This window comes from Oncorhynchus masou, chromosome 32 (assembly GCF_036934945.1).
Source record: "Oncorhynchus masou masou isolate Uvic2021 chromosome 32, UVic_Omas_1.1, whole genome shotgun sequence".
Classification (NCBI taxonomy): Eukaryota; Metazoa; Chordata; class Actinopteri; order Salmoniformes; family Salmonidae; genus Oncorhynchus; species Oncorhynchus masou.
Genome location: NC_088243.1, coordinates 10981446 through 11008536, shown reverse-complemented (window position 1 = coordinate 11008536; position 27091 = coordinate 10981446). Strand labels below are relative to the sequence as shown.

Genomic DNA, 27091 nt, shown 5'->3' with positions numbered 1-27091 from the left:
CAAAATCTGGTGAAAACAGCATGGTTGTGTTCATGGCACATTAAAAGGCAATACAATTTTACAGTTAAATTACATATCTTTACAGTAAATCCCATACATTTGCATTTAAGTCATTTAGCAGATTTAAGACACGCCTCTGCCTGGTGCCCCTGTACATTATTGAATGTGTTTTGTTAGTGTGCACACCCGTTTCTAAAATCAAAGTGCATGCATAGAAATCCGATTACCTTCAAAAACGATGGACGTAGGCTGGTTGCTGTATTTATAATTTTATTAAACAGTAACATGCAAAACAGAACAGCCAGAGGAATTACACAAAAGACTGAAGAAAACTAAATACAAATCCACATATCAAATACCGACATGTAGCGAATATATTTTTTTACATTTTGTATACGTTTGAATGATTCGAAATAGTTCTCCAAATCAGATACAAAAATTAAATGGGCTTTTTCTTCATAAAATGATTTGTGAATGAAAAATGTTCCTAATAAAATAAAGATATTTATAACATACTGACACGCAATTGCGGAAACACTGTAGTAAAACAATATGTCAAACTTAGATATTTCAATGGTTGAATGCATTATGTTTCCAAGATATAGTTTATCAGTCCAGAACACCGCACTATGAAACAATGACAGATTCAGTTTCTAGCTCACAAAAACTTTATTCACTGGTATTAGGTATATATTTAGAAATCAAGCGATTACACGGGTAGAATCAATGGATAATCTTAAAGAAGATCTCCTTTACTTTATTGGTCACCATACCTTTGTTGGAGTGAGCCAAGCACGGTGCCAGTTTACATCAAACGATGAAGTCCAACAAAATATAGCAGAGGGGATATAATTCCTGTAGAAAATATCCCTTAATAAACAATTGTTGAAGTTCTTATCTAGTAACCCTATGCTATTCATCTGAATATCGCTTACAATAAATGTTCCAAAATATGCATTATTCTGAAGTAAATATTTTATCCCACAAGGTATAGATTTTATAACAGTGTCATATTCCTTGCTTGAAACCTCAAAGTTCTATCTTTCCATTAATTCTCGCAGGGTAAATAGATTCCCACTAATACTAAGTAATTGGTTGACAAGGACAATGTTTTTCGAGAACCGAAGCTGGTTGCTGTAACCTCGTAGGGTTTTGTGCATTTTATCCAAGGTCTGAACCACGGCTTTCTGATGCGGGTCCTCTCGCAGCGCCCAGTCCAGGTGTAGTGCTCCAGCGGTCCGCTGTACGCTGCGGCGGCATTGCTGTCTTCTGCAGCAGTCTGGAGAGCATCTCCATCTGTCGAGTAGCCTGACCAGTAGACAAGATCACGGAATTAACGTTAACATCCCGATGCTGTGGTAGTAAGATATATAGCTAGACCCCTGTGGAGGTTTAACGTTACGTGTTTAGAGGAGCAAAAACTGTTATCCAGTTAACGTTACGAAGTTAACAAGAAAGCTGTCCAAAGATTTGTCAGCGATTCGTTATTCCCTCGTCTCAAAAAGGTACGTTTGTCAGCACCGTAACAATGCAGCTAGCTAGCTAGCTATTGATGTCATTATAATAATGGCTGATTTATGTGCTTGTTGCCAGTTAATTAGTTAGCCAGCCTGACTGGACAAGTCTGGAATGAAATGAAGTTTGACAGGTTAAGGTAACTCGCTAACTTTAGCTATACTAACTATTAACTGTCAGTTGAAACGACACACCAAAATAATAACAAATAATAACAAATTGATACCAAAATAATATTCTCACCTCGTCTGGAAATTTCTGTCACACCGTTACATACCGTTGTCGAGGAACAGGACCGCTCTTTCAGTAGAAGTCTAATGATGGACGACATTTTTGACGACAACATGCACGTCGCCATTTTGGCTTCAAATGCAACTTTATTGAATCAGGAAAAATTAACAAAATTATTCTTAAGTGAGCCAGGAGAGGGCTGTATTTCTCATTTAGTTAAGGACTGCAGTTCACATTATGCTTATTTTTTTTCATGAATAAAGAATAAAGTAGCTTACTAAATATGCACATTTGTTTTGCAGTGTTGGTCTATTTGATCTCAATTGGCAATGAATGGCATTGGCAGTAATAGTCTATGGGCCAGATCCCTAAATTCGTGAAGATGCCTTATCGTGGGTTTCTTGGTCTATGTCCCTAGTTGGAACATGTGTGTTAGCAGTGCAGCAATGGCAGCTTTCTCTGTGTTATCACTCTTTACTTCATTCCTCCATCTCATACATTTTTCCCATAGGGATTTTACTATGACAAAACAATGTCAGTATACAAGTTATTGCCCACATATACCCATTAATCAGATATAATTGAACAGCTAAGATTAACAGCTATCCATCAGATACAATTTCGGGAATGTTCACGTCAACGGAACTTTGACATTTGACCTCTAGTGTACATATCAGAATGACCTGTATAAATTGCTTTATAAAGGAAACCCAGATAATGTTTGACAAGTGGTTTTGAAAGTTCATGAAATTATGTTTCAACGGATGTACAGTGCCTTCAGAAAGTATTACTACCCATTGACTTATTTTGCCTGTGCCTAGCTCCATTCCGCTTATTTTTTATCCTGAATAACCTTATGTCAGTCATAAGTCCCAAAGAGGGTGTTTTGTCCTGTTGGCGCATTCATCCCAGTCATCAGTCCCAGTCTCCCGAGTGGCACAGCAGTCTAAGGCATTACATCTCAGTGCTTGAGGCATCACTACAGACACCCTTGTTCGAATCCAGACTGTATCAGAACTGGACGTGATTGGAAGTCCCATAGGGTGGCACACAATTGTCCCAGCGTCGTCCGGGTTTGGCCAGTGTAGGACGTCATTGTAAATAAGAATGTGTTCTTAACTGACTTGCCTAGTTAAATAAAGGTTCAATAAAAACATCTGCGATATAGCATTGGGTTAGGTACATATTTGTCATCCATGTGTGTACATTTACAATGGTAATGAAATGGTCAATTTTAGGAAATGTTACTTAACATACTATTTATAAGTAGAATGGAATGGTTTGCCTTGTGTGTTAGGATTGTGGGCTTTGACACTCTTATGTAGGTGTCATAACCAAACATAAAATATTGCAATATACTTGTATGTCACAATATATGTGTCATTACAGTGTTATGACAGTGCTATGACATGGTTATGACCGTGTTATGACGCTAGGTGTCCAATAAAGTGTTACCAAAAGGGTCAATGCAGATAGTCCTGGTCGCTACAGTATTTGGTTACCTATTAAACTAACTACAGTATTTCACAGTCTTATGGCTTGGGGGAAGAAGCTGTTCAGGACTCTGTTGGTTCCAGATGTGGTACATCGGTACCGCTTGCGGTGACTTGGGTGGCTGGAGTCTTTGACAATTTTTAGGGCCTTTCTCTGACACCACCTGGTATAGAGGTCCTGGATGGCAGAGAGCTCGGTCCTAGTGATGTACTGTGCTGTACGCACTACTCTCTGTAGCACTTTGCGGACGGATGCCAAGCAGTTGCTATACCAAGCCGTGCTATACCAAGCGGTGATGCAGCCAGTCAAGATGCACTCAATGGTGCGTGCCAATTTTTTTCAGCCTTCTGAGGGCGAAGAGGCGTTGTTGTGCCCTCTTCACGACTGTGTTGGTGTGTGTGGACCATGATAGATCCTTAGTGATGTGGACACAGAGAAACTTGAAGCTCTCGACACACTCCACTACAGCTCCGTCGATGTGAATAGTGACGTGCTCAGCCCTCCATTTCCTGTAGTCCACGATCAGCTCCTTTGAATTGCTGACGTTGAGGGAGAGGTTGTTATTCTGCCAACACACTACCAGGTCTCTGACCTCCTCCCTATAGGCTGTCTCATCGTCATCGGTGATCAGGCCTACCACCGTTGTGTCATCTGCAAACTTAATGATGGTGTTGGTGAACGTGGGTGAACAGGGAGTACAGGTTGGAGATGAAGCATGTCCCCTGAGGGGGCCCCGTGTCGAGGGTCAGCGTGGCAGATGCGTTGTTGCCTACCCTTACCACCTGGGGGTGGCCCGTCAGGAAGTTCAGGATCCAGTTGCAGAGGGAGGTGTTCAGTCACAGGGTCCTTAGCTTAGTGATGACCTTGGAGGCCACTATGGTGTTGAATTCTGAGCTGAAGTCAATGAACTGCATTCTCACGTAGGTGTTCTTGTCCAGGTGGGAAAGGGCAGTGTGGAATGGGAATAGGACTGGGTCCAGGGTGTCTGGGATGATGGTGTTGATGTGAGCCATGACCAGCCTTTCAAAGCATTTCATGGTTACAGATATGAGTGCTACGTGGTGATAGTCATTTAGACAGGTTACCTTGGAGTTCTTGGGCACAGGGACTATAGTGGTCTGCTTGAAACATGTAGGTATTATAGACTGGATAAGGGAGAGGTTTAAAATGTCAGTGATGACACTCGCCAGCTGGTCAGCACATGCTCTGAGTACACATCCTGGTCATTTTTCTGGTGAATGTTAACCTGTTTCAAGGTCTTACTCACATTGGCTACAGAGAGCGTGATTACACAGTCGTCCGGAGCCGCTGGTGCTCTCATGCATGGTTCAGTGTTGCTTGCCTTGAAGTGAGCATAGAAAGCATTTAGCTCATCTGGTAGGCTCGCATCACTGGGTAGCTCGCGGCTGGGTTTCTCTTTGTAAACTGTGATAGTGTGCTAGCCCTGCCATATCTAACGAGCGTCAAAGCCGGTGTAGTAGGAGTTGATATTAGTCCTGTATTGACACTTTGCCTGTTTGATGGTTTGTCAGAGGGCGTAGCAGGATTTCTTATAAGCGTCCGGATTAGTGTCCCGCTCCTTGAACGCGACAGCTCTAGCCTCTAGCTCTCAGTGCGGATGTCACCTGTAATCAGTGGCTTCTGGTTGGGATACGTACAGTGTACATACGGTCACTGTGGGGACAACGTTGCCAATGACTGATGTGGTAAACTCCTCAATACCATTGATCGGATGAATCCCGGAACATATTCCAGTCTGTGCTAGTGAAACCGTTCTGTAGCTTAGTATCCACTTCATCAGACCACTTCCATATTGAGCGCGTTACTGGTACTTAGTGTTTGAGTTTTTGCTTGTATGCAGGAATCAGGAGGATAGAGTTATGGTAAGATTTTCCAAATGGAGGGCAAAGGAGAGCTTTGTGTGTGTGTGGAGTAAAGGTGACTTTTTTATATACCTCTTATAAGGGCACAAGACGAGACCCAGATATAGACACACGAGGCAGATGGTTTGAGTCTTTGATATTTATCAACAATCCAAAAGGGGTAGGCAAGATAATGGACAGGAAAAAGGTCAAAACCAGTTCAGAGTCCAGGAGGTATAGAGTGGCAGGCAGGCTCGAGGTCATGGCAGGGCAGGCAGACTGGTCAGGCAGGTGGGTATGGACTCCAGAAAATAGGCAAGGGTCAAAACCGGGAGGACTAGCAAAAAAGCGAATAGAAGCAAGTACGGGAAAACACATTGGTTGACTTGAAAAACATACAAGACAAACTGGCACAGAGAGACAGGAAACACAGGGATAGATACAACAGGGAAAATAAGTGACACCTGGAGGGGGTGGAGACAATCACTAGGACAGATGAAACAGATCAGGGTGTGACACCTCTAGTTGCACACGTGACATGCTGGTAGAAATAAGGTAAGACGGATTTTAGTTTTCCAGAAAAATGTAGTGGGAAAGCTATGTTTTTGGATTGTATGTTTAGTGATAGAAGCACCAAATTGCACACACATAGCTAGAACAGGGTTTTAAAAAGATTTGCGGATACAAGGCCAATATGGCCGCCAAACAACTCAATGGGGTCGTATTGGATCAATTCCACATGACCATGCCTGTATGAAATATAATGGTAGTATGCCCAATAATATCTTAACATGTTCATAGGGATGTAGAATACACAACCAGGTGTGCCAGCTATATTCATTAAATTATTCACATAATTGTGGTAAGACTGTGCTCAAAAAAACTGGACAAATTGCTGATTTCTGAAGCCTACCACTCTGGAAATGGACACGAGCAATAGATTGACAATGACTTTAAACACAGTTCCTGGGATGAAATCACCCCAGTGACTGCATTCTGAAACACACTCACACCAACACACACTAGTGCTGAGCGATTAACCAGAAAGTATGTTCTTTTTCATTTTTTAAACAACTTTAATTAAAGCCTCTGGATTGCCGCAGCGGTCTAAGGCACTGCATCGCAATGCTAGAGGCGTCACTACAGATCCGAGTTCGATCCCGGGCTGTGTTACAGCCGGCTGCTACAGGGAGACCCCTGAGGCGGCAGACAATTGGCCCAGCGTCGTCCGGGTTAGGGGAGGGTTTGGGCGACTCCTTGTGGCGGTCTGGCGCATGACTTCAGACTGCAGCTGTACGGCGTTTCCTCCGACACGTTGGTGTGGCTGACTTCCGGGTTAAGTGTATTAAGAAGCCGTGTGGGTTGTCTACCTTTGCATCTCTCGAGTCCGTAAGGGAGATGCAGCGATGGGACAAGACTGTAACTACCAATTGTATGTCACAAATTGTTTTTTTAAAATTCTGAAAAAATATTTTTCATATATTTTTTTACATTTGAATTACATTTCGTTCTGTATTTTCCATGAGCTCAATGCAGTTTCTGTACAGATAGGCTAAATCAGATCAAGCCCGAACTGTGCGATGTAGTTGTAGTTTACAACAGGCCAATAGTCTACATAGTTTAGCGCAGAAAAAGTGGAAATGAACTACATTGAACAGAATCCATAGCGCACCTATTGTCCGGTGTGTTTATTTTATGCCTGCTATGTTAGAGAGAGTGAGTGCGACTGAACAATGCACGATCAAGGGGGATTTAGAGCAGTTGCTCAAGGTACTGTACATGTATCTTTAACTGAAAATACATTAAGTGATTGATCATTGGTATTCAGCAGTCATAAAAGTATGCCTTATTTATTTTGAACAACTACTAAAATAGTGATTTTGTCAGGCAGCAGCTTTAGAGGTGAGACGATGACTTGGAATGAAATAATAAAGTAATCAAATAAAACAAATGTAATATACACAAGTATACCAGACATTAAGGACACCTTCCTAATATTGAGTTGCAGCACCCCCTCCCTTTTGCCCTCAGAACAGCCTCAATTCATGGGGACATGAACTCGACAAAGTGTCAAAAGTGTTCCACAGGGATGCTTGCCCATGTTGACCCCAATGCTTCCCACAGTTGTGTCAAGTTGGCTGGATGTCCTTTGGGTGGTGGACCAATCTTGATGCAGACGGGAAACTGTTGAGGGAAAAACCCAGCAGGCTTGCAGTTCTTGACACAAACCGGTGCGCCTGGCAGCTACTACCATACCCCGTTCAAAGGCATTTAAATATTTTGTCTTGCCCATTCACCCTCTGAATGACACACACAAAATCCATGTCTCAGTTGTCTCAAGGTTTAAAAATCCTTATTTAACCTGTCTCCTCCCCTTCATCTACACTGATTGAAGTGGATTTAACGTGACATCAATAAGGGATCATAACATTCACCTGGATTCACCTGGTCAGTCTATGTCGTGGAAAGAGCAGGAGTTCTTAATGTTTTGTCCACTCAGTGTACACAACAACTGAAATATTTTATTAAAGTCATGTGAATAACTGATGGTTAAGAAGTGATAAGCAGTAATGGACAGTCCCTACCATCATGGGACTTTATTCATTATATTATTCTGTGTTGTTACAGCATTCAACCCACATAATGGATAGTGTATTAAAATTGAAACCGAACCGACCTAAAAAAGCACTAATCGCGGGGCACACACACACACACACACACACACACACACACACACACACACACACACACATCTATGTACACTCTCAACACTTTCAAATGAATTCCTATTGTAATTAGTGGTTGGTTTGAGGGTGTCTTCTATACCAATTATACATCCACCCAGTTTTGGGCCTGAGTATCAAGCAGCAAGACATGGGAGATACAGCCGGCAGGGTGTTACAGGCTTGTTGCCATGACAACGGGAGAATGTTTCCCAGCACTGGCACACACACACACACACACACACACCATTACAGTGGAATCCGCCTTGCTTGGAGATTCCGCTCTGCGGTGCAGTTGAAGACATTTAGAAGCAGGCAAAGACACAGACAGGACAGAGGGGGATTCAATAGGAGAACCACTGAACAGGGACATGCTCTCCAATCCTCATTCATTCTGATGGTGTGTGCATACCGCCTCTGTTCCATCCCTTTATTTTCTGTTGTCTTTGTCTGCACAAAGGAAGGATGAAGCATGCTGCATGCTAATGCTAGGTTTTAACCACTGTAATGATTCAGCATTGCCTGCGTGTCTAGCCTTCTGCGCTCTACATATGACACATGCATGTTGATGTTGTTTTCATCAGTAGGCTAGGCTGGCTCTTGAGGCTGCTGCTTTTCTAAGATTATAGTGAGCGCTGTCATCGTAATGCTAATTCATAGCTGTGTAGCCATGGTGAAGTCAATCCCCCCCCTTCCTCTGCCACTGCTGAATGCATTAGTGTAATGAGGAGTCTGAAGCCAGCCAGCCTGTGTGCCGTGCAGCAGAGACGAGAGGAGCAGAGAGAAAACATACAGCACAGCAGCTAAAGGCAAGATGGCTTCAACAGCCTGCTGAGGCAGTGTGCAGGGTTTAGAACCTTCTTCTGCTATTCTGGAATCTAACCGGGATCTAAGAAGGGAAGAGCTTGGTTCTCAAGCGTTCTAGATCAAAGGAGATCAGGTAATGGAAGCTCTGGGAGACAAGCAGACAGAATGTTGGGGTTCATGCACATTGAGGATAGGATGGACTGGATAGGATGGACTGCACTGTTTTTTATTATGTGCCATGCAGTCTTCAATTAATATAATTATTTATCCCTTTGTGTTTCCCTCCTTCCTGTGTCTCCCTCCAGCTCCAATGAGTGTACCTGCAGCAGCACAGAAAGCAGACAGCAACAGTGAAATGCAGTCGCCTGCAGTGTCTCCCTCCTTCCTCCCCAGCCAGCCAGGAAAGATCCCAGGCAGGAAGAGGGGGAGACCCCCACTACATCGCAAGATGGATTTTCCAACCCGCTACCCTGAATCCCTCCCTCCCCTCAAAGTGCCCAAGAAGAGGGGAAGAAAACCTGGCTTCAAGGTCAGTGTCAGGGATGGGAGGAGAGAGAAAGAAGAGGGTATTAGAGGAGGGGATGGAAGGAGAGAGAGAGGGGAGGGATGGAAGGAGAGAGAAAGAACAGGGTATTAGAGGAAGGGATAGAAGGAGAGAGAGAGAGGGGAGGGGATGGGTGGAGAGAGAAAGAAGAGGGTATTAGAGGAGGGGATGGAAGGAGAGAGAGAGGGGATGGGTGGAGAGAGAAAGGGGAGGGGATGGGATTGGAGGAGAGAGAAAGAAGAGGGTATTAGAGGAGGGGAAGGAAGAAGAGAGAGAGGGGATGGGTGGAGAGAGAAAGGGGAGGGGATGGGATTGGAGGAGAGGGAAAGGGGAGGGGATGGGATTGGAGGAGAGGGAAAGGGGAGGGGATGGGAAGAGCGAGAAAGAGGAGGGGATGGAATTGGAGGAGAGGGAGAGGGGATGGGATTGGAGGAGAGGGAAAGGGGAGGGGATGGGATTGGAGGAGAGGGAAAGGGGAGGGGATGGGATTGGAGGAGAGGGAAAGGAGAGGGGATGGGATTGGAGGAAAGGGGAGGGGGTGGGATTGGAGGAGAGGGGAAAGGGGAGGGGATGGGAATGGAGGAGAGGGAAAGGGGGAGAAAAAGGGGCAGGATGGGATGGGATGGGAGAGAAAGAGGAGGGGATGGGATTGGAGGAGAGGGAACGGGAAGGGGATTGGAGGAGGGAAATGGGAGAGGATGGGAAGAGAGGGAAAGGGGAGGGGATGGGATTGGAGGAGAGGGAAAGGGGAGGGGATGGGATTGGAGGAGAGGGGAGGGGATGGGATTGGAGGAGAGGGGAAAGGGGAGGGGATGGGAATGGAGGAGAGGGAAAGGGGGGAGAAAAAGGGGCAGGATGGGATGGGATGGGAGAGAAAGAGGAGGGGATGGGATTGGAGGAGAGGGAACGGGAAGGGGATGGGATTGGAGGTGAGGAAAAGGGGAGGGGATGGGATTGGAGGAGAGGGGAAAGGGGAGGGGATGGGATTGGAGGAGAGGGAACGGGAAGGGGATGGGATTGGAGGTGAGGAAAAGGGGAGGGGATGGGATTGGAGGAGAGGGAATGGGGAGGGGATGGGATTGGAGGAGAGGGAATGGGGAGGGGATGGGATTGGAGGAGAGGGAACGGGGAGGGGATGGGATTGGAGGAGAGGGAACGGGGAGGGGATGGGATTGGAGGAGAGGGAAAGGGGAGGGGATGGGATTGGAGGAGAGGGGATGGGATGGGATTGGAGGAGAGGGAAAGGACAGAGGATGGGATTGGAGGAGGGAAAGGACAGAGGATGGGATTGGACGAGAGGGAAACGAGAGGGGATGGGATTGGAGGAGAGGGAAAGGACAGAGGATGGGATTGGAGGAGGGAAAGGACAGAGGATGGGATTGGAGGAGAGGGGATGGGATTGGAGGAGAGGGAAAGGACAGAGGATGGGATTGGAGGAGAGGGAAAGGAGAGGGGATGGGATTGGAGGAGAGGGAAAGGAGAGGGGATGGGATTGGAGGAGAGGGAAAGGACAGAGGATGGGATTGGAGGAGAGGGACAGGAGAGGGGATGGGATTGGAGGAGAGGATGGGATTGGAGGAGAGGGAAAGGAGAGGGGACGGGATTGGAGGAGAGGGAAAGGAGAGAGGATGGGATTGGAGGAGAGGGGATGGGATTGGAGGAGAGAGAAAGGGGAGGGGCCAGTGGGGATGCAGGATGTTAATAAAATACATATGATGATGTAGTTTGACAGACTTAACTTCATTTATATTTAGTGGGAGTAATATATAACATGAGGTAGCCTTTGTTTAATTGAAAACAGTTTTAATTGATATTCTGATTGGTCCTGTATATGCCTAGCAAAATGAAATGCTTGGTAAATATTGCAATACGAAGAGGGGAGAAGTTTCTGAGTAAAAATATCAATGTGTAGATTTCTGTTGAGTGTTTACTAATGCCAATTGAGAACCATCATTTTTTAGTCTATTGTTGCTATCTCAGACTGTATGGCATGGCGCTTGCAACAAGAGGGTTGTGGGTTCGATTCCCGTGGGCCACCCATATGTAAAAATGTATGCACGCGTGACTCATTCGCTTTGGACAAACTCGTATGCTAAATTGCATGTATTATTTACAATTAGATACTGAGATCCAACCCCCTGTCTTCCTGCAGCTGAAGCCCAGGATGGTGCTGAATCCCCTGGCCATCTCTCCTCCCAGCAGCACCCCAGAACCAGACATGAGCTCCATTCCCCAGGATGCTGCTACCATCCCCCACTCTGCCACGCCCCAGGTGCTCACAGGTAACAATACCCACTCTGCCACGCCCCAGGTGCTCACAGGTAACTATACCCACTCTGCCACGCCCCAGGTGCTCACAGGTAACTATACCCCCCCGCCACGCCCCAGGTGCTCACAGGTAACTATACCCACTCTGCCACGCCCCAGGTGCTCACAGGTAACTATACCCCCCCCCCGCCACGCCCCAGGTGCTCACAGGTAACTATACCCACTCTGCCACGCCCCAGGTGCTCACAGGTAACTATACCCCCCCCGCCATGCCCCAGGTGCTCACAGGTAACTATACCCACTCTGCCACGCCCCAGGTGCTCACAGGTAACTATACCCCCCCCGCCATGCCCCAGGTGCTCACAGGTACCTATACCCACTCTGCCACGCCCCAGGTGCTCACAGGTAACTATACCCACTCTGCCACGCCCCAGGTGCTCACAGGTAACTATACCCACTCTGCCACGCCCCAGGTGCTCACAGGTAACTATACCCCCCCCCGCCATGCCCCAGGTGCTCACAGGTAACAATACCCACTCTGCCACGCCCCAGGTGCTCACAGGTAACTATACCCCCCCCGCCATGCCCCAGGTGCTCACAGGTAACTATACCCACTCTGCCACGCCCCAGGTGCTCACAGGTAACTATACCCACTCTGCCACGCCCCAGGTGCTCACAGGTAACTATACCCACTCTGCCACGCCCCAGGTGCTCACAGGTAACAATACCCCCCCCCGCCATGCCCCAGGTGCTCACAGGTAACAATACCCACTCTGCCACGCCCCAGGTGCTCACAGGTAACTATACCCCCCCCCCCGCCATGCCCCAGGTGCTCACAGGTAACAATACCCACTCTGCCACGCCCCAGGTGCTCACAGGTAACTATACCCACTCTGCCACGCCCCAGGTGCTCACAGGTAACTATACCCCCCCCCGCCACGCCCCAGGTGCTCACAGGTAACTATACCCACTCTGCCACGCCCCAGGTGCTCACAGGTAACTATACCCCCCCCCCCCGCCACGCCCCAGGTGCTCACAGGTAACTATACCCACTCTGCCACGCCCCAGGTGCTCACAGGTAACTATACCCACTCTGCCACGCCCCAGGTGCTCACAGGTAACTATACCCACTCTGCCACGCCCCAGGTGCTCACAGGTAACTATACCCCCCCCCCCCGCCATGCCCCAGGTGCTCACAGGTAACTATACCCACTCTGCCACGCCCCAGGTGCTCACAGGTAACTATACCCCCCCCGCCATGCCCCAGGTGCTCACAGGTAACTATACCCACTCTGCCACGCCCCAGGTGCTCACAGGTAACTATACCCACTCTGCCACGCCCCAGGTGCTCACAGGTAACTATACCCACTCTGCCACGCCCCAGGTGCTCACAGGTAACTATACCCCCCCGCCCCCGCCAGGCTCTAGGTGCTCACAGGTAACTATACCCCCCCCGCCCCCGCCAGGCTCTAGGTGCTCACATGTAACTATACCCCCCCGCCCCCGCCAGGCTCTAGGTGCTCACAGGTAACTATACCCACTCTGCCACGCCCCAGGTGCTCACAGGTAACTATACCCACTCTGCCACGCCCCAGGTGCTCACAGGTAACTATACCCACTCTGCCACGCCCCAGGTGCTCACAGGTAACTATACCCCCCCCGCCCCCCGCCAGGCTCTAGGTGCTCACAGGTAACTATACCCCCCCGCCCCCCGCCAGGCTCTAGGTGCTCACATGTAACTATACCCCCCCCGCCCCCGCCAGGCTCTAGGTGCTCACAGGTAACTATACCCCCTCTGCCACGCCCCAGGTGCTCACAGGTAACTATACCCCCCCCGCCCCCGCCAGGCTCTAGGTGCTCACAGGTAACTATACCCACTCTGCCAGGCCCCAGGTGCTCACAGTTAACTAAACCCCCCCCGCCAGGCTCCAGGTGCTCACAGGTAACTATACCCACTCTGCCATGCCCCAGGTGCTCACAGGTAACTATACCCACTCTGCCACGCCCCAGGTGCTCACAGGTAACTATACCCACTCTGCCACGCCCCAGGTGCTCACAGGTAACAATACCCACTCTGCCACGCCCCAGGTGCTCACAGGTAACTATACCCACTCTGCCACGCCCCAGGTGCTCACAGGTAACTATACCCACTCTGCCACACCCCAGGTGCTCACAGTTAACTATACCCCCCCCCCCCCATGCCCCAGGTGCTCACAGTTAACTATACCCCCCCCGCCAGGCCCCAGGTGCTCACAGTTAACTATACCCCCCCCCCCCCCGCCAGGCTCCAGGTGCTCACAGGTAACTATACCCCCCCCCCCGCCAGGCTCCAGGTGCTCACAGATAACTATACCCACTCTGCCACGCCCCAGGTGCTCACAGGTAACAATACCCAATCTGCCACACCCCAGTTGCTCACAGGTAACAATACCCACTCTGCCACGCCCCAGTTGCTCACAGGTAGGCCCCACCCCCACTCTGCCACGCCCCAGGTGCTCACAGGTAGGCCCCACCCCCACTCTGCCAGGCCCCAGGTGCTCACAGTTAACTATACCCCCCCGCCAGGCTCCAGGTGCTCACAGGTAACTGTACCCACTCTGCCACGCCCCAGGTGCTCACAGGTAACAATACCCACTCTGCCACGCCCCAGGTGCTCACAGGTAACAATACCCACTCTGCCAGGCCCCAGGTGCTCACAGTTAACTATACCCCCCCCCCGCCAGGCCCCAGGTGCTCACAGGTAACTATACCCCCCCCGCCAGGCTCCAGGTGCTCACAGTTAACTATACCCACTCTGCCACGCCCCAGGTGCTCACAGGTAGGCCCCACCCCCACTCTGCCACACCCCAGGTGCTCACAGTTAACTATACCCCCCCCCCGCCAGGCCCCAGGTGCTCACAGTTAACTATACCCCCCCCCCGCCAGGCTCCAGGTGCTCACAGGTAACTATACCCACTCTGCCACGCCCCAGGTGCTCACAGGTAACAATACCCACTCTGCCACGCCCCAGGTGCTCACAGGTAACTATACCCACTCTGCCAGGCCCCAGGTGCTCACAGGTAACAATACCCACTCTGCCAGGCCCCAGGTGCTCACAGATAACTATACCCCCCCGCCAGGCTCCAGGTGCTCACAGGTAACTATACCCACTCTGCCACGCCCCAGTTGCTCACAGGTAACAATACCCACTCTGCCACGCCCCAGGTGCTCACAAGTAGGCCCCACCCCCACTCTGCCACGCCCCAGGTGCTCACAGGTAGGCCCCACCCCCACTCTGCCACGCCCCAGGTGCTCACGGGTAGGCCCCACTCCCACTCTGCCACACCCCAGGTGCTCACAGGTAGGCCCCACCCCCACTCTGCCACACCTCAGGTGCTCACAGGTAGGCCCCACCCCCACTCTGCCACACCCCTGGTGCTCACAGGTAGGCCCCACCCCCACTCTGCCACACCCCTGGTGCTCACAGGTAGGCCCCACTCTGCCACACCCCAGGTGCTCACAGGTAAGTCCCACCCCCACTCTGCCACACCCCAGGTGCTCACAGGTAGGCCCCACCCCCACTCTGCCACACCCCAGGTGCTCACAGGTAGGCCCCACCCCCACTCTGCCACGCCCCAGGTGCTCACAGGTAGGCCCCACCCCCACTCTGCCACACCCCTGGTGCTCACAGGTAGGCCCCACCCCCACTCTGCCACACCCCTGGTGCTCACAGGTAGGCCCCACCCCCACTCTGCCACACCCCAGGTGCTCACAGGTAGGCCCCACCCCCACTCTGCCACACCCCAGGTGCTCACAGGTAGGCCCCACCCCCACTCTGCCACTCCCCTGGTGCTCACAGGTAGGCCCCACCCCCACTCTGCCACACCCCTGGGGCCTCATTTTTCAACCGTGCGTAAATGTTGTACAAATTTCTGGCGTATGTGGAGATTGTAGGATTTGCATGCACAACAAATTATTGGGATTTATCAAACTGTCGTACGCAACATATACACATGTTTTCATTGATAAATCAGAGCCATACTATATTTGTACTACAAACCCGCCTGGAAAACACCCTCCATTCACCTTTTATGGGAACAAAAACACCCTCTATTCACCTTTTATGGGAACAAAAACACCCTCTATTCACCTTTTATGGGAACAAAAACACTGTCATTTGCTGTATGATTTGGGAATGTTGGAACTGGGCCATGACAGTTTCTAAAAGAAAAAGCACAATAGCAAATGTTATCACATTTCTATCCAGGTGTGGGCAGAATGTTTTAATCTTTTGCAGTAACATTTAAGAATGCATGCCGCCAATAGCAAGTGCCCAACACTGACCTCACATTCTGGATGATTGACCGTCTGTTCAAACAATAAATAAATAAATAAATGCTACACTTCTTTTGTTTGTCAATAGATAATTGTGATAATATCACCTGTCTTGGTATAGTCTCTGAGATTAAATAGACAATGATGTTGCGCTCCTACGAAGGATGTGATCTTACCATTAGGCTACGTTTTAATGTTTTTCCTAGCAACGCTTGATTATAATTCCCTTAGTGTCAAACACTCAAAACAACAGTATTGACTTGTAATACAATTCTTCAACCACTAGAAGTTGACACTTTCCCATCAAATTCTAATTTGATAAATACCAATCTTTGCGGGAAAAGTGGTGCACGCAAGGTTGTCTTTTTTTGTGCTTATGCTCATCTGATAAACAAGGCCCTAGGCGCTCACAGTTTGCCTCACTTTTCCAATGTCTCCCTCCATAATGCTTTGTCTGGTGAAACATCTTGGGTGTTATGAAAAGTCATGTTGGTAATCACATTTCAAATGTAATTTGTATTCTGTTAGTTATAAGCATGTTGTACTCGTTAATTTAAGGAAAGCAACGTCACCAAAGGAGCCGACCTAAGTATCTTTGTCTCCACTGTCCCTCCTGCAGTGTGTATCTACGTACATCAAACAGGTTGACATGGTTACTAACCCTCGCTCCTACATCATCAAACAGGTGGACATGGTTACTAACCCTCGCTCCTACATCATCAAACAGGTTGACATGGTTACTAACCCTCGCTCCTACATCATCAAACAGGTTGACATGGTTACTAACCCTCGCTCCTATATCATCAAACAGGTGGACATGGTTACTAACCCTCGCTCCTACATCATCAAACAGGTGGACATGGTTACTAACCCTCGCTCCTACATCATCAAACAGGTTGACATGGTTACTAACCCTCGCTCCTACATCATCAAACAGGTGGACATGGTTACTAACCCTCGCTCCTACATCATCAAACAGGTGGACATGGTTACTAACCCTCAGGTGGACATGGTTACTAACCCTCGCTCCTACATCATCAAACAGGTGGACATGGTTACTAACCCTCGCTCCTACATCATCAAACAGGTGGACATGGTTACTAACCCTCGCTCCTACATCATCAAACAGGTGGACATGGTTACTAACCCTCGCTCCTACATCATCAAACAGGTTGACATGGTTACTAACCCTCACTCCTACATCATCAAACAGGTTGACATGGTTACTAACCCTCACTCCTACATCATCAAACAGGTGACATGGTTACTAACCCTCGCTCCTACATCATCAAACAAGTGGTTACATGGTTACTAACCCTCGCTCCTACATCATCAAACAGGTTGACATGGTTACTAACCCTCGCTCCTACATCATCAAACAGGTTGACATGGTTACTAACCCTCGCTCCTACATCATCAAACAGGTTGACATGGTTACTACCCTCGCTCCTACATCATCAAACAGCTCCTACATCATCAAACAGGTGGACATGGTTACTAACCCTCGCTCCTACATCATCAAACAGGTGGACATGGTTACTAACCCTCGCTCCTACATCATCAAACAGGTGGACATGGTTACTAACCCTCACTCCTACATCATCAAACAGGTTGACATGGTTACTAACCATCCTACATCATCAAACAGGTTGACCTAACATCATCAAACAGGTTGACATGGTTACTAACCCTCGCTCCTACATCATCAAACAGGTGGACATGGTTACTAACCCTCGCTCCTACATCATCAAACAGGTTGACATGGTTACTAACCCTCGCTCCTACATCATCAAACAGGTTGACATGGTTACTAACCCTCGCTCCTACATCATCAAACAGGTGGACATGGTTACTAACCCTCGCTCCTACATCATCAAACAGGTGGACATGGTTACTAACCCTCGCTCCTACATCATCAAACAGGTTGACATGGTTGCTAACCCTCGCTCCTACATCATCAAACAGGTGGACATGGTTACTAACCCTCGCTCCTACATCATCAAACAGGTGGACATGGTTACTAACCCTCGCTCCTACATCATCAAACAGGTTGACATGGTTACTAACCCTCGCTCCTACATCATCAAACAGGTTGACATGGTTACTAACCCTCGCTCCTACATCATCAAACAGGTGGACATGGTTACTAACCCTCGCTCCTACATCATCAAACAGGTGGACATGGTTACAACCCTCGCTCCTACATCATCAAACAGGTTGACATGGTTACTAACCCTCGCTCCTACATCATCAAACAGGTGGACATGGTTACTAACCCTCGCTCCTACATCATCAAACAGGTGGACATGGTTACTAACCCTCGCTCCTACATCATCAAACAGGTGGACATGGTTACTAACCCTCGCTCCTACATCATCAAACAGGTTGACATGGTTACTAACCCTCGCTCCTACATCATCAAACAGGTGGACATGGTTACTAACCCTCGCTCCTACATCATCAAACAGGTTGACATGGTTACTAACCCTCGCTCCTACATCATCAAACAGGTTGACATGGTTACTAACCCTCGCTCCTACATCATCAAACAGGTTGACATGGTTACTAACCCTCGCTCCTACATCATCAAACAGGTTGACATGGTTACTAACCCTCGCTCCTACATCATCAAACAGGTTGACATGGTTACTAACCCTCGCTCCTACATCATCAAACAGGTGGACATGGTTACTAACCCTCGCTCCTACATCATCAAACAGGTGGACATGGTTACTAACCCTCGCTCCTACATCATCAAACAGGTTGACATGGTTACTAACCCTCGCTCCTACATCATCAAACAGGTTGACATGGTTACTAACCCTCGCTCCTACATCATCAAACAGGTTGACATGGTTACTAACCCTCGCTCCTACATCATCAAACAGGTGGACATGGTTACTAACCCTCGCTCCTACATCATCAAACAGGTGGACATGGTTACTAACCCTCGCTCCTACATCATCAAACAGGTTGACATGGTTACTAACCCTCGCTCCTACATCATCAAACAGGTGGACATGGTTACTAACCCTCGCTCCTACATCATCAAACAGGTGGACATGGTTACTAACCCTCGCTCCTACATCATCAAACAGGTGGACATGGTTACTAACCCTCGCTCCTACATCATCAAACAGGTTGACATGGTTACTAACCCTCGCTCCTACATCATCAAACAGGTGGACATGGTTACTAACCCTCGCTCCTACATCATCAAACAGGTGGACATGGTTACTAACCCTCGCTCCTACATCATCAAACAGGTTGACATGGTTACTAACCCTCGCTCCTACATCATCAAACAGGTGGACATGGTTACTAACCCTCGCTCCTACATCATCAAACAGGTGGACATGGTTACTAACCTACATCATCAAACAGGTGGACATGGTTACAACCCTCGCTCCTACATCATCAAACAGGTTGACATGGTTACTAACCCTCGCTCCTACATCATCAAACAGGTGGACATGGTTACTAACCCTCGCTCCTACATCATCAAACAGGTGGACATGGTTACTAACCCTCGCTCCTACATCATCAAACAGGTTGACATGGTTACTAACCCTCGCTCCTACATCATCAAACAGGTGGACATGGTTACTAACCCTCGCTCCTACATCATCAAACAGGTTGACATGGTTACTAACCCTCGCTCCTACATCATCAAACAGGTTGACATGGTTACTAACCCTCGACATCATCAAACAGGTTGACATGGTTACTAACCCTCGCTCCTACATCATCAAACAGGTGGACATGGTTACTAACCCTCGCTCCTACATCATCAAACAGGTGGACATGGGTTGGTTACTAACCCTCGCTCCTACATCATCAAACAGGTGGACATGGTTACTAACCCTCGCTCCTACATCATCAAACAGGTTGACATGGTTACTAACCCTCGCTCCTACATCATCAAACAGGTGACATGGTTACTAACCTCGCTCCTACATCATCAAACAGGTTGACATGGTTACTAACCCTCGCTCCTACATCATCAAACAGGTTGACATGGTTACTAACCCTCGCTCCTACATCATCAAACAGGTTGACATGGTTACTAACCCTCGCTCCTACATCATCAAACAGGTTGACATGGTTACTAACCCTCCTACATCATCAAACAGGTGGACATGGTTACTAACCCTCGCTCCTACATCATCAAACAGGTGGACATGGTTACTAACCCTCGCTCCTACATCATCAAACAGGTTGACATGGTTACTAACCTTCGCTCCTACATCATCAAACAGGTTGACATGGTTACTAACCCTCGCTCCTACATCATCAAACAGGTTGACATGGTTACTAACCCTCGCTCCTACATCATCAAACAGGTTGACATGGTTACTAACCCTCGCTCCTACATCATCAAACAGGTTGACATGGTTACTAACCCTCGACCTACATCATCAAACAGGTGGACATGGTTACTAACCCTCGATCCTACATCATCAAACAGGTTGACATGGTTACTAACCATCATCAAACAGGTTGACATGGTTACTAACCATCGCTCCTACATCATCAAACAGGTTGACATGGTTACTAACCCTCGCTCCTACATCATCAAACAGGTTGACATGGTTACTAACCCTCGCTCCTACATCATCAAACAGGTTGACATGGTTACTAACCCTCGCTCCTACATCATCAAACAGGTTGACATGGTTACTAACCCTCGCTCCTACATCATCAAACAGGTGGACATGGTTACTAACCCTCGCTCCTACATCATCAAACAGGTGGACATGGTTACTAACCCTCGCTCCTACATCATCAAACAGGTTGACATGGTTACTAACCCTCGCTCCTACATCATCAAACAGGTGGACATGGTTACTAACCCTCGCTCCTACATCATCAAACAGGTGGACATGGTTACTAACCCTCGCTCCTACATCATCAAACAGGTTGACATGGTTACTAACCCTCGCTCCTACATCATCAAACAGGTGGACATGGTTACTAACCCTCGCTCCTACATCATCAGACAGGTGGACATGGTTACGAACCCTCGCTCCTACATCATCAAACAGGTTGACATGGTTACTAACCCTCGCTCCTACATCATCAAACAGGTGGACATGGTTACTAACCCTCGCTCCTACATCATCAAACAGGTTGACATGGTTACTAACCCTCGCTCGTACATCATCAAACAGGTTGACATGGTTACTAACCCTCGCTCCTACATCATCAAACAGGTGGACATGGTTACTAACCCTCGCTCCTACATCATCAAACAGGTTGACATGGTTATTAACCCTCACTCCTACATCATCAAACAGGTGGACATGGTTACTAACCCTCGCTCCTACATCATCAAACAGGTTGACATGGTTACTAACCCTCGCTCCTACATCATCAAACAGGTTGACATGGTTACTAACCCTCGCTCCTACATCATCAAACAGGTGGACATGGTTACGAACCCTTGTTCGTACATCATCAAACAGGTTGACATGGTTACTAACTCTCGCTCCTACATCATCAAACAGGTTGGCATGGTTACTAACCCTCGCTCCTACATCATCAAACAGGTTGACATGGTTACTAACCCTCGCTTGTACATCATCAAACAGGTGGACATGGTTACTAACCCTCGCTTGTACATCATCAAACAGGTTGACATGGTTACTAACCCTCGCTTGTACATCATCAAACAGGTTGACATGGTTACTAACCCTCGCTTGTACATCATCAAACAGGTGGACATGGTTACCAACCCTCGCTTGTACATCATCAAACAGGTTGACATGGTTACTAACCCTCGCTTGTACATCATCAAACAGGTTGACATGGTTACTAACCCTCGCTTGTACATCATCAAGTAGAACTAACCCACACTCTCTCCACTCTTGTGTATCCTGCAGTGTGTATCTACATCAACAAGCATGTCAACATGGGTCCTAACCTGGACAGGAAGAAGCTGCAGCAGCTCCCAGATCATTTTGGGCCTGACAGGCCCTCGGTGGTGCTGCAGCAGGCCGTCCAGGGGTGCATCGACAGCGCCTTCCAGCAGAAAGCCGTGTTCACTCTCCTCACACAGGGCTACGGAGGGGAGAAAATATCAGGTATAACTAGGGCCACGTGCTTTGGTTAATCATGTCACATGACCTGGATTTGAACCTTTTATGTTAAGCTTTTCCAGAAATGAGAATTAGACCAAAAATGAAAGCATTTGTCTGAGAATGGTGCTTGGACCATCTGACATACAAATAAAAAGAGACAGTTTGATGAAAAAGCTTTGAATAAAGGTTAGAAAATGACATGATTCACCATAACACAGGCCACTAGGAAAATACCACAGACCCACCTATTGTACAGTGTCACTGAGATTTTGGTTTTATATTTATTCATTTTATTCGTAGCAACTGGCCTGAGGGAAATGATAGAAATTGACATACACTGATTAGATAATCTAGTAACCATGAGAACATACGGATCTGTTACCCCGGGTTTTTTTGGCCATTTCCATCTTTTGAATGTCAGTGGATGAAATGCATTGGGCATCCGAGGTTGTAACTGTGGCTTTGAGACATGGCTGTAGACATGTGTCCCCTGGAGCAAAGTTAACTGCAACAAGATTTACTGCGATGGGAAATTAAAATATATTCCAGCGTTGCGTCCCAAATAGCTCCCTATTCACAGAGCAACACTTCAAATCAAATGTTATTAGTCACATGAGCCAAATACAACCTTACAGTGAAATGCTTACTTACGAGCCCCTAACCAACAATGCAGTTTCAAAAAATACGGACAAGAATAAGAGATAAACGTAACAAGTAATTAAAGAGCAGCAGTAAAACAACAATAGCAAGACTGTATACAGGGGGGTACCCGTACAGAGTCAATGTGCGTTGGCACCGGTTAGTTGAAGTATATGTACATGTAGGTAGAGTTATTGAAGTGACTATGCATAGATGCCATTGGCTCTGGAATAGGATCCCATCTGGGACACCACTCAAGGGGTTAATCAAGTATTTCTTTGTGTTCCAGCCACTTTCGATGGGAAGCAACACCTTCTGAGTCTTCCTGTGGTCAACAGCATGGGCTACGTTCTACGCTTTCTCAAGAAGCTCTGTCGCAGTTTGCACTGTGAAAACCTCTTCAGCGACCAACCAATCCCCCAGCATAATAATGCCTCCTACCAATCAGAGGGTAATGCACTGTCCTGTATTTAATTTAATTCAAAATGCTTTCATTATCCCACAAGGGAAATGTTGTAGGCAGAGGTGCAGATATGATGCATTGATTGTTTAAGCAATAAGGCCCGAGGAGGTGTGGTTTATCGGCCATATACCAGAACCCCCTGAGACGCCTTATTGCTATTATAAACTGGTTACCAAGGTAATTAGACCTGTAAAAATGAATGTTTTGTGATACCCGTTGGTTTGCAGTCTGATATACCACGGCTTTCAGCCAATCAGCATTCAGGGCTCGAACCACCAGGTTTTGAAGATATCACCCCTCAGACATTTTGTGGGCTCAGTTCCTCAAATATTGTGCTATATTACGCCAGATTGCACATGAAAGCACAGAATGACATTTTGTCAAATACACATAATTTGGTGTTTTAGTTGTGTAATCCCTGGTAATCCTAATCCATTATCCAAATCCCTGTATTCCAACCTAAACAAATGAGACCTCCATGCCAGAACACTACCTAGAACATTCTCTTGTACCTAAACAAGAACACCAGGGAAACCCTCCAAACAGTGTTTGTTTCTTCCGATTGGACCATAAAACCACAGAAGGACATTTCATAGACATCTTTAAAGGCTTCAGCTTCTATCGAAAGTTATTCAAAGTATTGCCAGTATGTTTTACTTATGTAATCTCTTTCCATTCATATCACAGCTGAAACCTCCATGCCAGAGGAGTATCTTCTGGACCCGTCAGACAAACGCTACTCAATGGACCCAGGTGACTCCGCCTTCAGTGCCATAAGCTCCTCCTACTCATCCAAACCATCCTATGGGTTCCGCTCCTCGCAGCAGTTCCCCAATGGCTCCTCCCCCTTGGGCATGTGTAGACAGACGTCCAGCCCTAACACCTTCCTGGAAGGCAACAGGATAGGTGAGAAATTGGAGAGTGGAGACTAGGCTTGCAGAATTCCGGTAAATTTCCCAAAATGCCCAGGTTTTCCGGAATATTCCCTCCGATTCCGGGAATCTTCCAACCGGGATTTCTGGAAAACCTGGGGATTTGGGGAAAATGTGTTTCTTGCTATAATCACAATGCCCTAACCAGGTAAAATAGACCAGCATAGAAATCCTTCTTGACATCTTTCTCTTTTCTCATGCAGCGTACAATCCATCTCAGGATTCCCAGGAGTCCAAGCCGCCCCCCAGTAAGGACCCTTCCACCTGGAGTGTAGAGGATGTGGTGTGGTTCATCAGAGACGCTGACCCGCAGTCCCTGGGCCCTCACGTGGACGTCTTCAGGAAGCATGTAGGCTACCCCTGGGCTCACTCATAATGAATATTTCCTTGATACCTCGTATCCACTCTCCGAACCTTCTCAAAACGCCTTGGATGAGACAAGGATGTGAGGAATCGCTGAAAGACAAATTGAGATTGAGGCCAGGATCTGCAACAGTTGGGGAAAATCCCTTTTCTTTTTCAGTTGTTCTGTTTCACGTGATGTTTTGATTTGAGTGGTTGGATTATATCTGGATGTGATGTTTTGATTTGAGTGGTTGGATTATATCTGGATGTGATGTTTTGATTTGAGTGGTTGATTATATCTGGATGTGATGTTTTGATTTGAGTGGTTGGATTATATCTGGGTGTGATGTTTTGATTTGAGTGGTTGATTATATCTGGATGTGATGTTTTGATTTGAGTGGTTGGTTTATATCTGGATGTGATGTTTTGATTTGAGTGGTTGGATTATATCTGGATGTGATGTTTTGATTTGAGTGGTTGATTATATCTGGATGTGATGTTTTGATTTGAGTGGTTGATTATATCTGGATGTGATGTTTTGATTTGAGTGGTTGATTATATCTGGATGTGATGTTTTGATTTGAGTGGTTGATTATATCTGGATGTGATGTTTTGATTTGAGTGGTTGGATTATATCTGGATGTGATGTTTTGATTTGAGTGGTTGGATTATATCTGGATGTGATGTTTTGATTTGAGTGGTTGGTTTATATCTGGATGTGATGTTTTGATTTGAGTGGTTGGTTTATATCTGGATGTGATGTTTTGATTTGAGTGGTTGGATTATATCTGGATGTGATGTTTTGATTTGAGTGGTTGGATTATATCTGGATGTGATGTTTTGATTTGAGTGGTTGGATTATATCTGGATGTGATGTTTTGATTTGAGTGGTTGGATTATATCTGGATGTGATGTTTTGATTTGAGTGGTTGGATTATATCTGGATGTGATGTTTTTTGAAATACTTACCAGGATTGAGGTCACTCCCAGTTCAGTAAACAACCCTGATACATGTGTCCACTTTACTTTTAGTGGAGATTTAATATAACCTGAGCTTCTGTTTCTATCCCACAGGAGATAGATGGCAACGCGCTGTTACTTCTAAAGAGTGACATGATGATGAAGTACCTAGGACTGAAGCTGGGGCCAGCCCTGAAGCTCTGCTATCACATCGACAAACTAAAACAAAACAAGTTCTAAATCTGAACATTTTTTCACGTCATCAATCTGTGGGACCCAACTTTGTGGATGCGTTCCAAATGGTACCCGTAACCCACTCGTTTTGACCGTAGCCCTATTGGCCCTGGTTAAAACTAGTTCAATATATAGGGAATAGGGTGCCATTTGAGATGCTATATTTTACTGATTATTTTTTGCATTTTCATACATCATGTATCTAAAGAAAACAATGTGATCATGTGATCGTGACAGAATACGTTTTTGGATATTCTAGTTTTTCTGTTGAAACAAGGTTTTGGTTTATACAGATGACAAAATGTGTAAATTGTGGAATGCATAACTGATACACTGGTTGATAATACCTGGAAGAGAGATACAGCTGTCCTATAAATTAGCTTATTAAGGCACCTATGCGCCCTGGTAAAACATACCAAGTTACGTTTATGATCTGTTGAGAAGTGTGGATTATTTTAGATAAACTGTTATTTATACTTGGTCTCAAATCTGCGGAATAACTTTGTTTTAATAGATATAGGAAAAGAGGGGTCTCCACAAATGTGACAAACACATCAAAATGGTCCCGTATGGTTTCATTCTATACCTTTACAAAAGTGACTTGAATATGTAGTAGGGTTGGTTTGATGAAGTTCTTAACACATCAATGCATGTGATTTAAAAACAGGAAGCTACAGTGATGTTAAACATTACTATACTTGGTTTTGTTATTTACACAAATTAATGTAAACTAAAATGGTTTTGCATATTGTTTTACATATTGTTTTGATAAAATTGCCAAAAAGATCATGTTTGTGCTGCAACACATAACGAGACATTTCTACAGTTTAATAAAATAATGATCTCCAGCCTCTTTTTTAATTATTTTTAATTATTATTTATTTTACCTTTATTTAACTAGGCAAGTCAGTTTCTTATTTTCAATGACGGCCGAGGAACGGTGGGTTAACTGCCTTGTTCAAGGGCAGAATGACAGATTTTTACCTTGTCAGCTCGGGGATTCGATCTTGCCTCCTCACAATATATTTACTATGGACATTTTTTACTACATATCATTCTCGAAACAGAGATGGAGAGCAATGGATGAGAACCCTCACTGCATACCTTCAATTGACCTACAGTGTTGGGTTATTAGGCCATATAGCATTGCTTGTGTACTCCTTAGGAACCTGTGTACGTCAGTGCTGCTGGATACAATTACATGTCATTCATGCCAAGTCAAATCAACCTGGGACTAGGTCTTTTATTTTGAAAAGAATATTGGAAAGATCTACACTGTAAATCAGAGAATAACCACTGTATGGATTCATTCATTTGTACTGGTGCTGAAGAAGTTCTCAATGTAATGAATATCTCATGTTTGCTTTTGTGTTGTGAGACTTAAATGGAAATCAATCAATGTGTATTTAACCCGGCTGTCTATCCTATCTAAGTAATAAAATTAAGAAAATATTAAGGAAACAAGGTGTGGTCTCACAAGCATATTTCTTGTTGATATCAAGCATCTTTCAGAATGAAATCGAGCTTGGGACTCATTTAAAAAATAATAATGAAATGTTACCCAATGTGACACAATCATGTGTCAATCCAGACAGTTATGTTTTCTCCTGATGCAGAATAATGTGTTAGCCTACAGGTTTACTTCAGTATATTTGAATTAGTTTAACAGTATGGCCTATC

General features: G+C 46.5%; 1 protein-coding gene and 1 long non-coding RNA gene across 4 annotated transcripts; one reads left to right on the top strand and one right to left on the bottom strand.

Moving 5' to 3' along the window:
* Positions 1 to 253: 253 nt before the first annotated feature.
* On the bottom strand, positions 254 to 1880 carry LOC135525562 (uncharacterized). The gene is made up of 2 exons (XR_010453181.1): positions 1759 to 1880; positions 254 to 1308 (listed from the first exon to the last, which is right to left on the bottom strand). It is a non-coding gene; the product is annotated as an uncharacterized LOC135525562 (long non-coding RNA).
* LOC135525561 (sex comb on midleg-like protein 4) lies at positions 1247 to 26877 on the top strand. 3 transcript variants are annotated; one of them, XM_064953251.1, is made up of 9 exons: positions 1247 to 1505; positions 8545 to 8765; positions 8938 to 9161; positions 11329 to 11458; positions 21641 to 21841; positions 22767 to 22928; positions 23628 to 23846; positions 24076 to 24221; positions 25292 to 26877. In XM_064953251.1, the coding sequence occupies exons 3-9, from the start codon at positions 8943 to 8945 to the stop codon at positions 25415 to 25417; spliced, it is 1203 nt and encodes a 400-aa protein (XP_064809323.1). In that variant the 5' UTR covers positions 1247 to 1505; positions 8545 to 8765; positions 8938 to 8942; the 3' UTR covers positions 25418 to 26877. The 3 variants fall into 3 exon arrangements, with proteins under 3 accessions (XP_064809323.1, XP_064809322.1, XP_064809324.1); XM_064953252.1 differs by lacking the exon at positions 1247 to 1505 and adding an exon at positions 7944 to 8225; XM_064953250.1 differs by lacking the exon at positions 8545 to 8765.
* Positions 26878 to 27091: the final 214 nt, after the last annotated feature.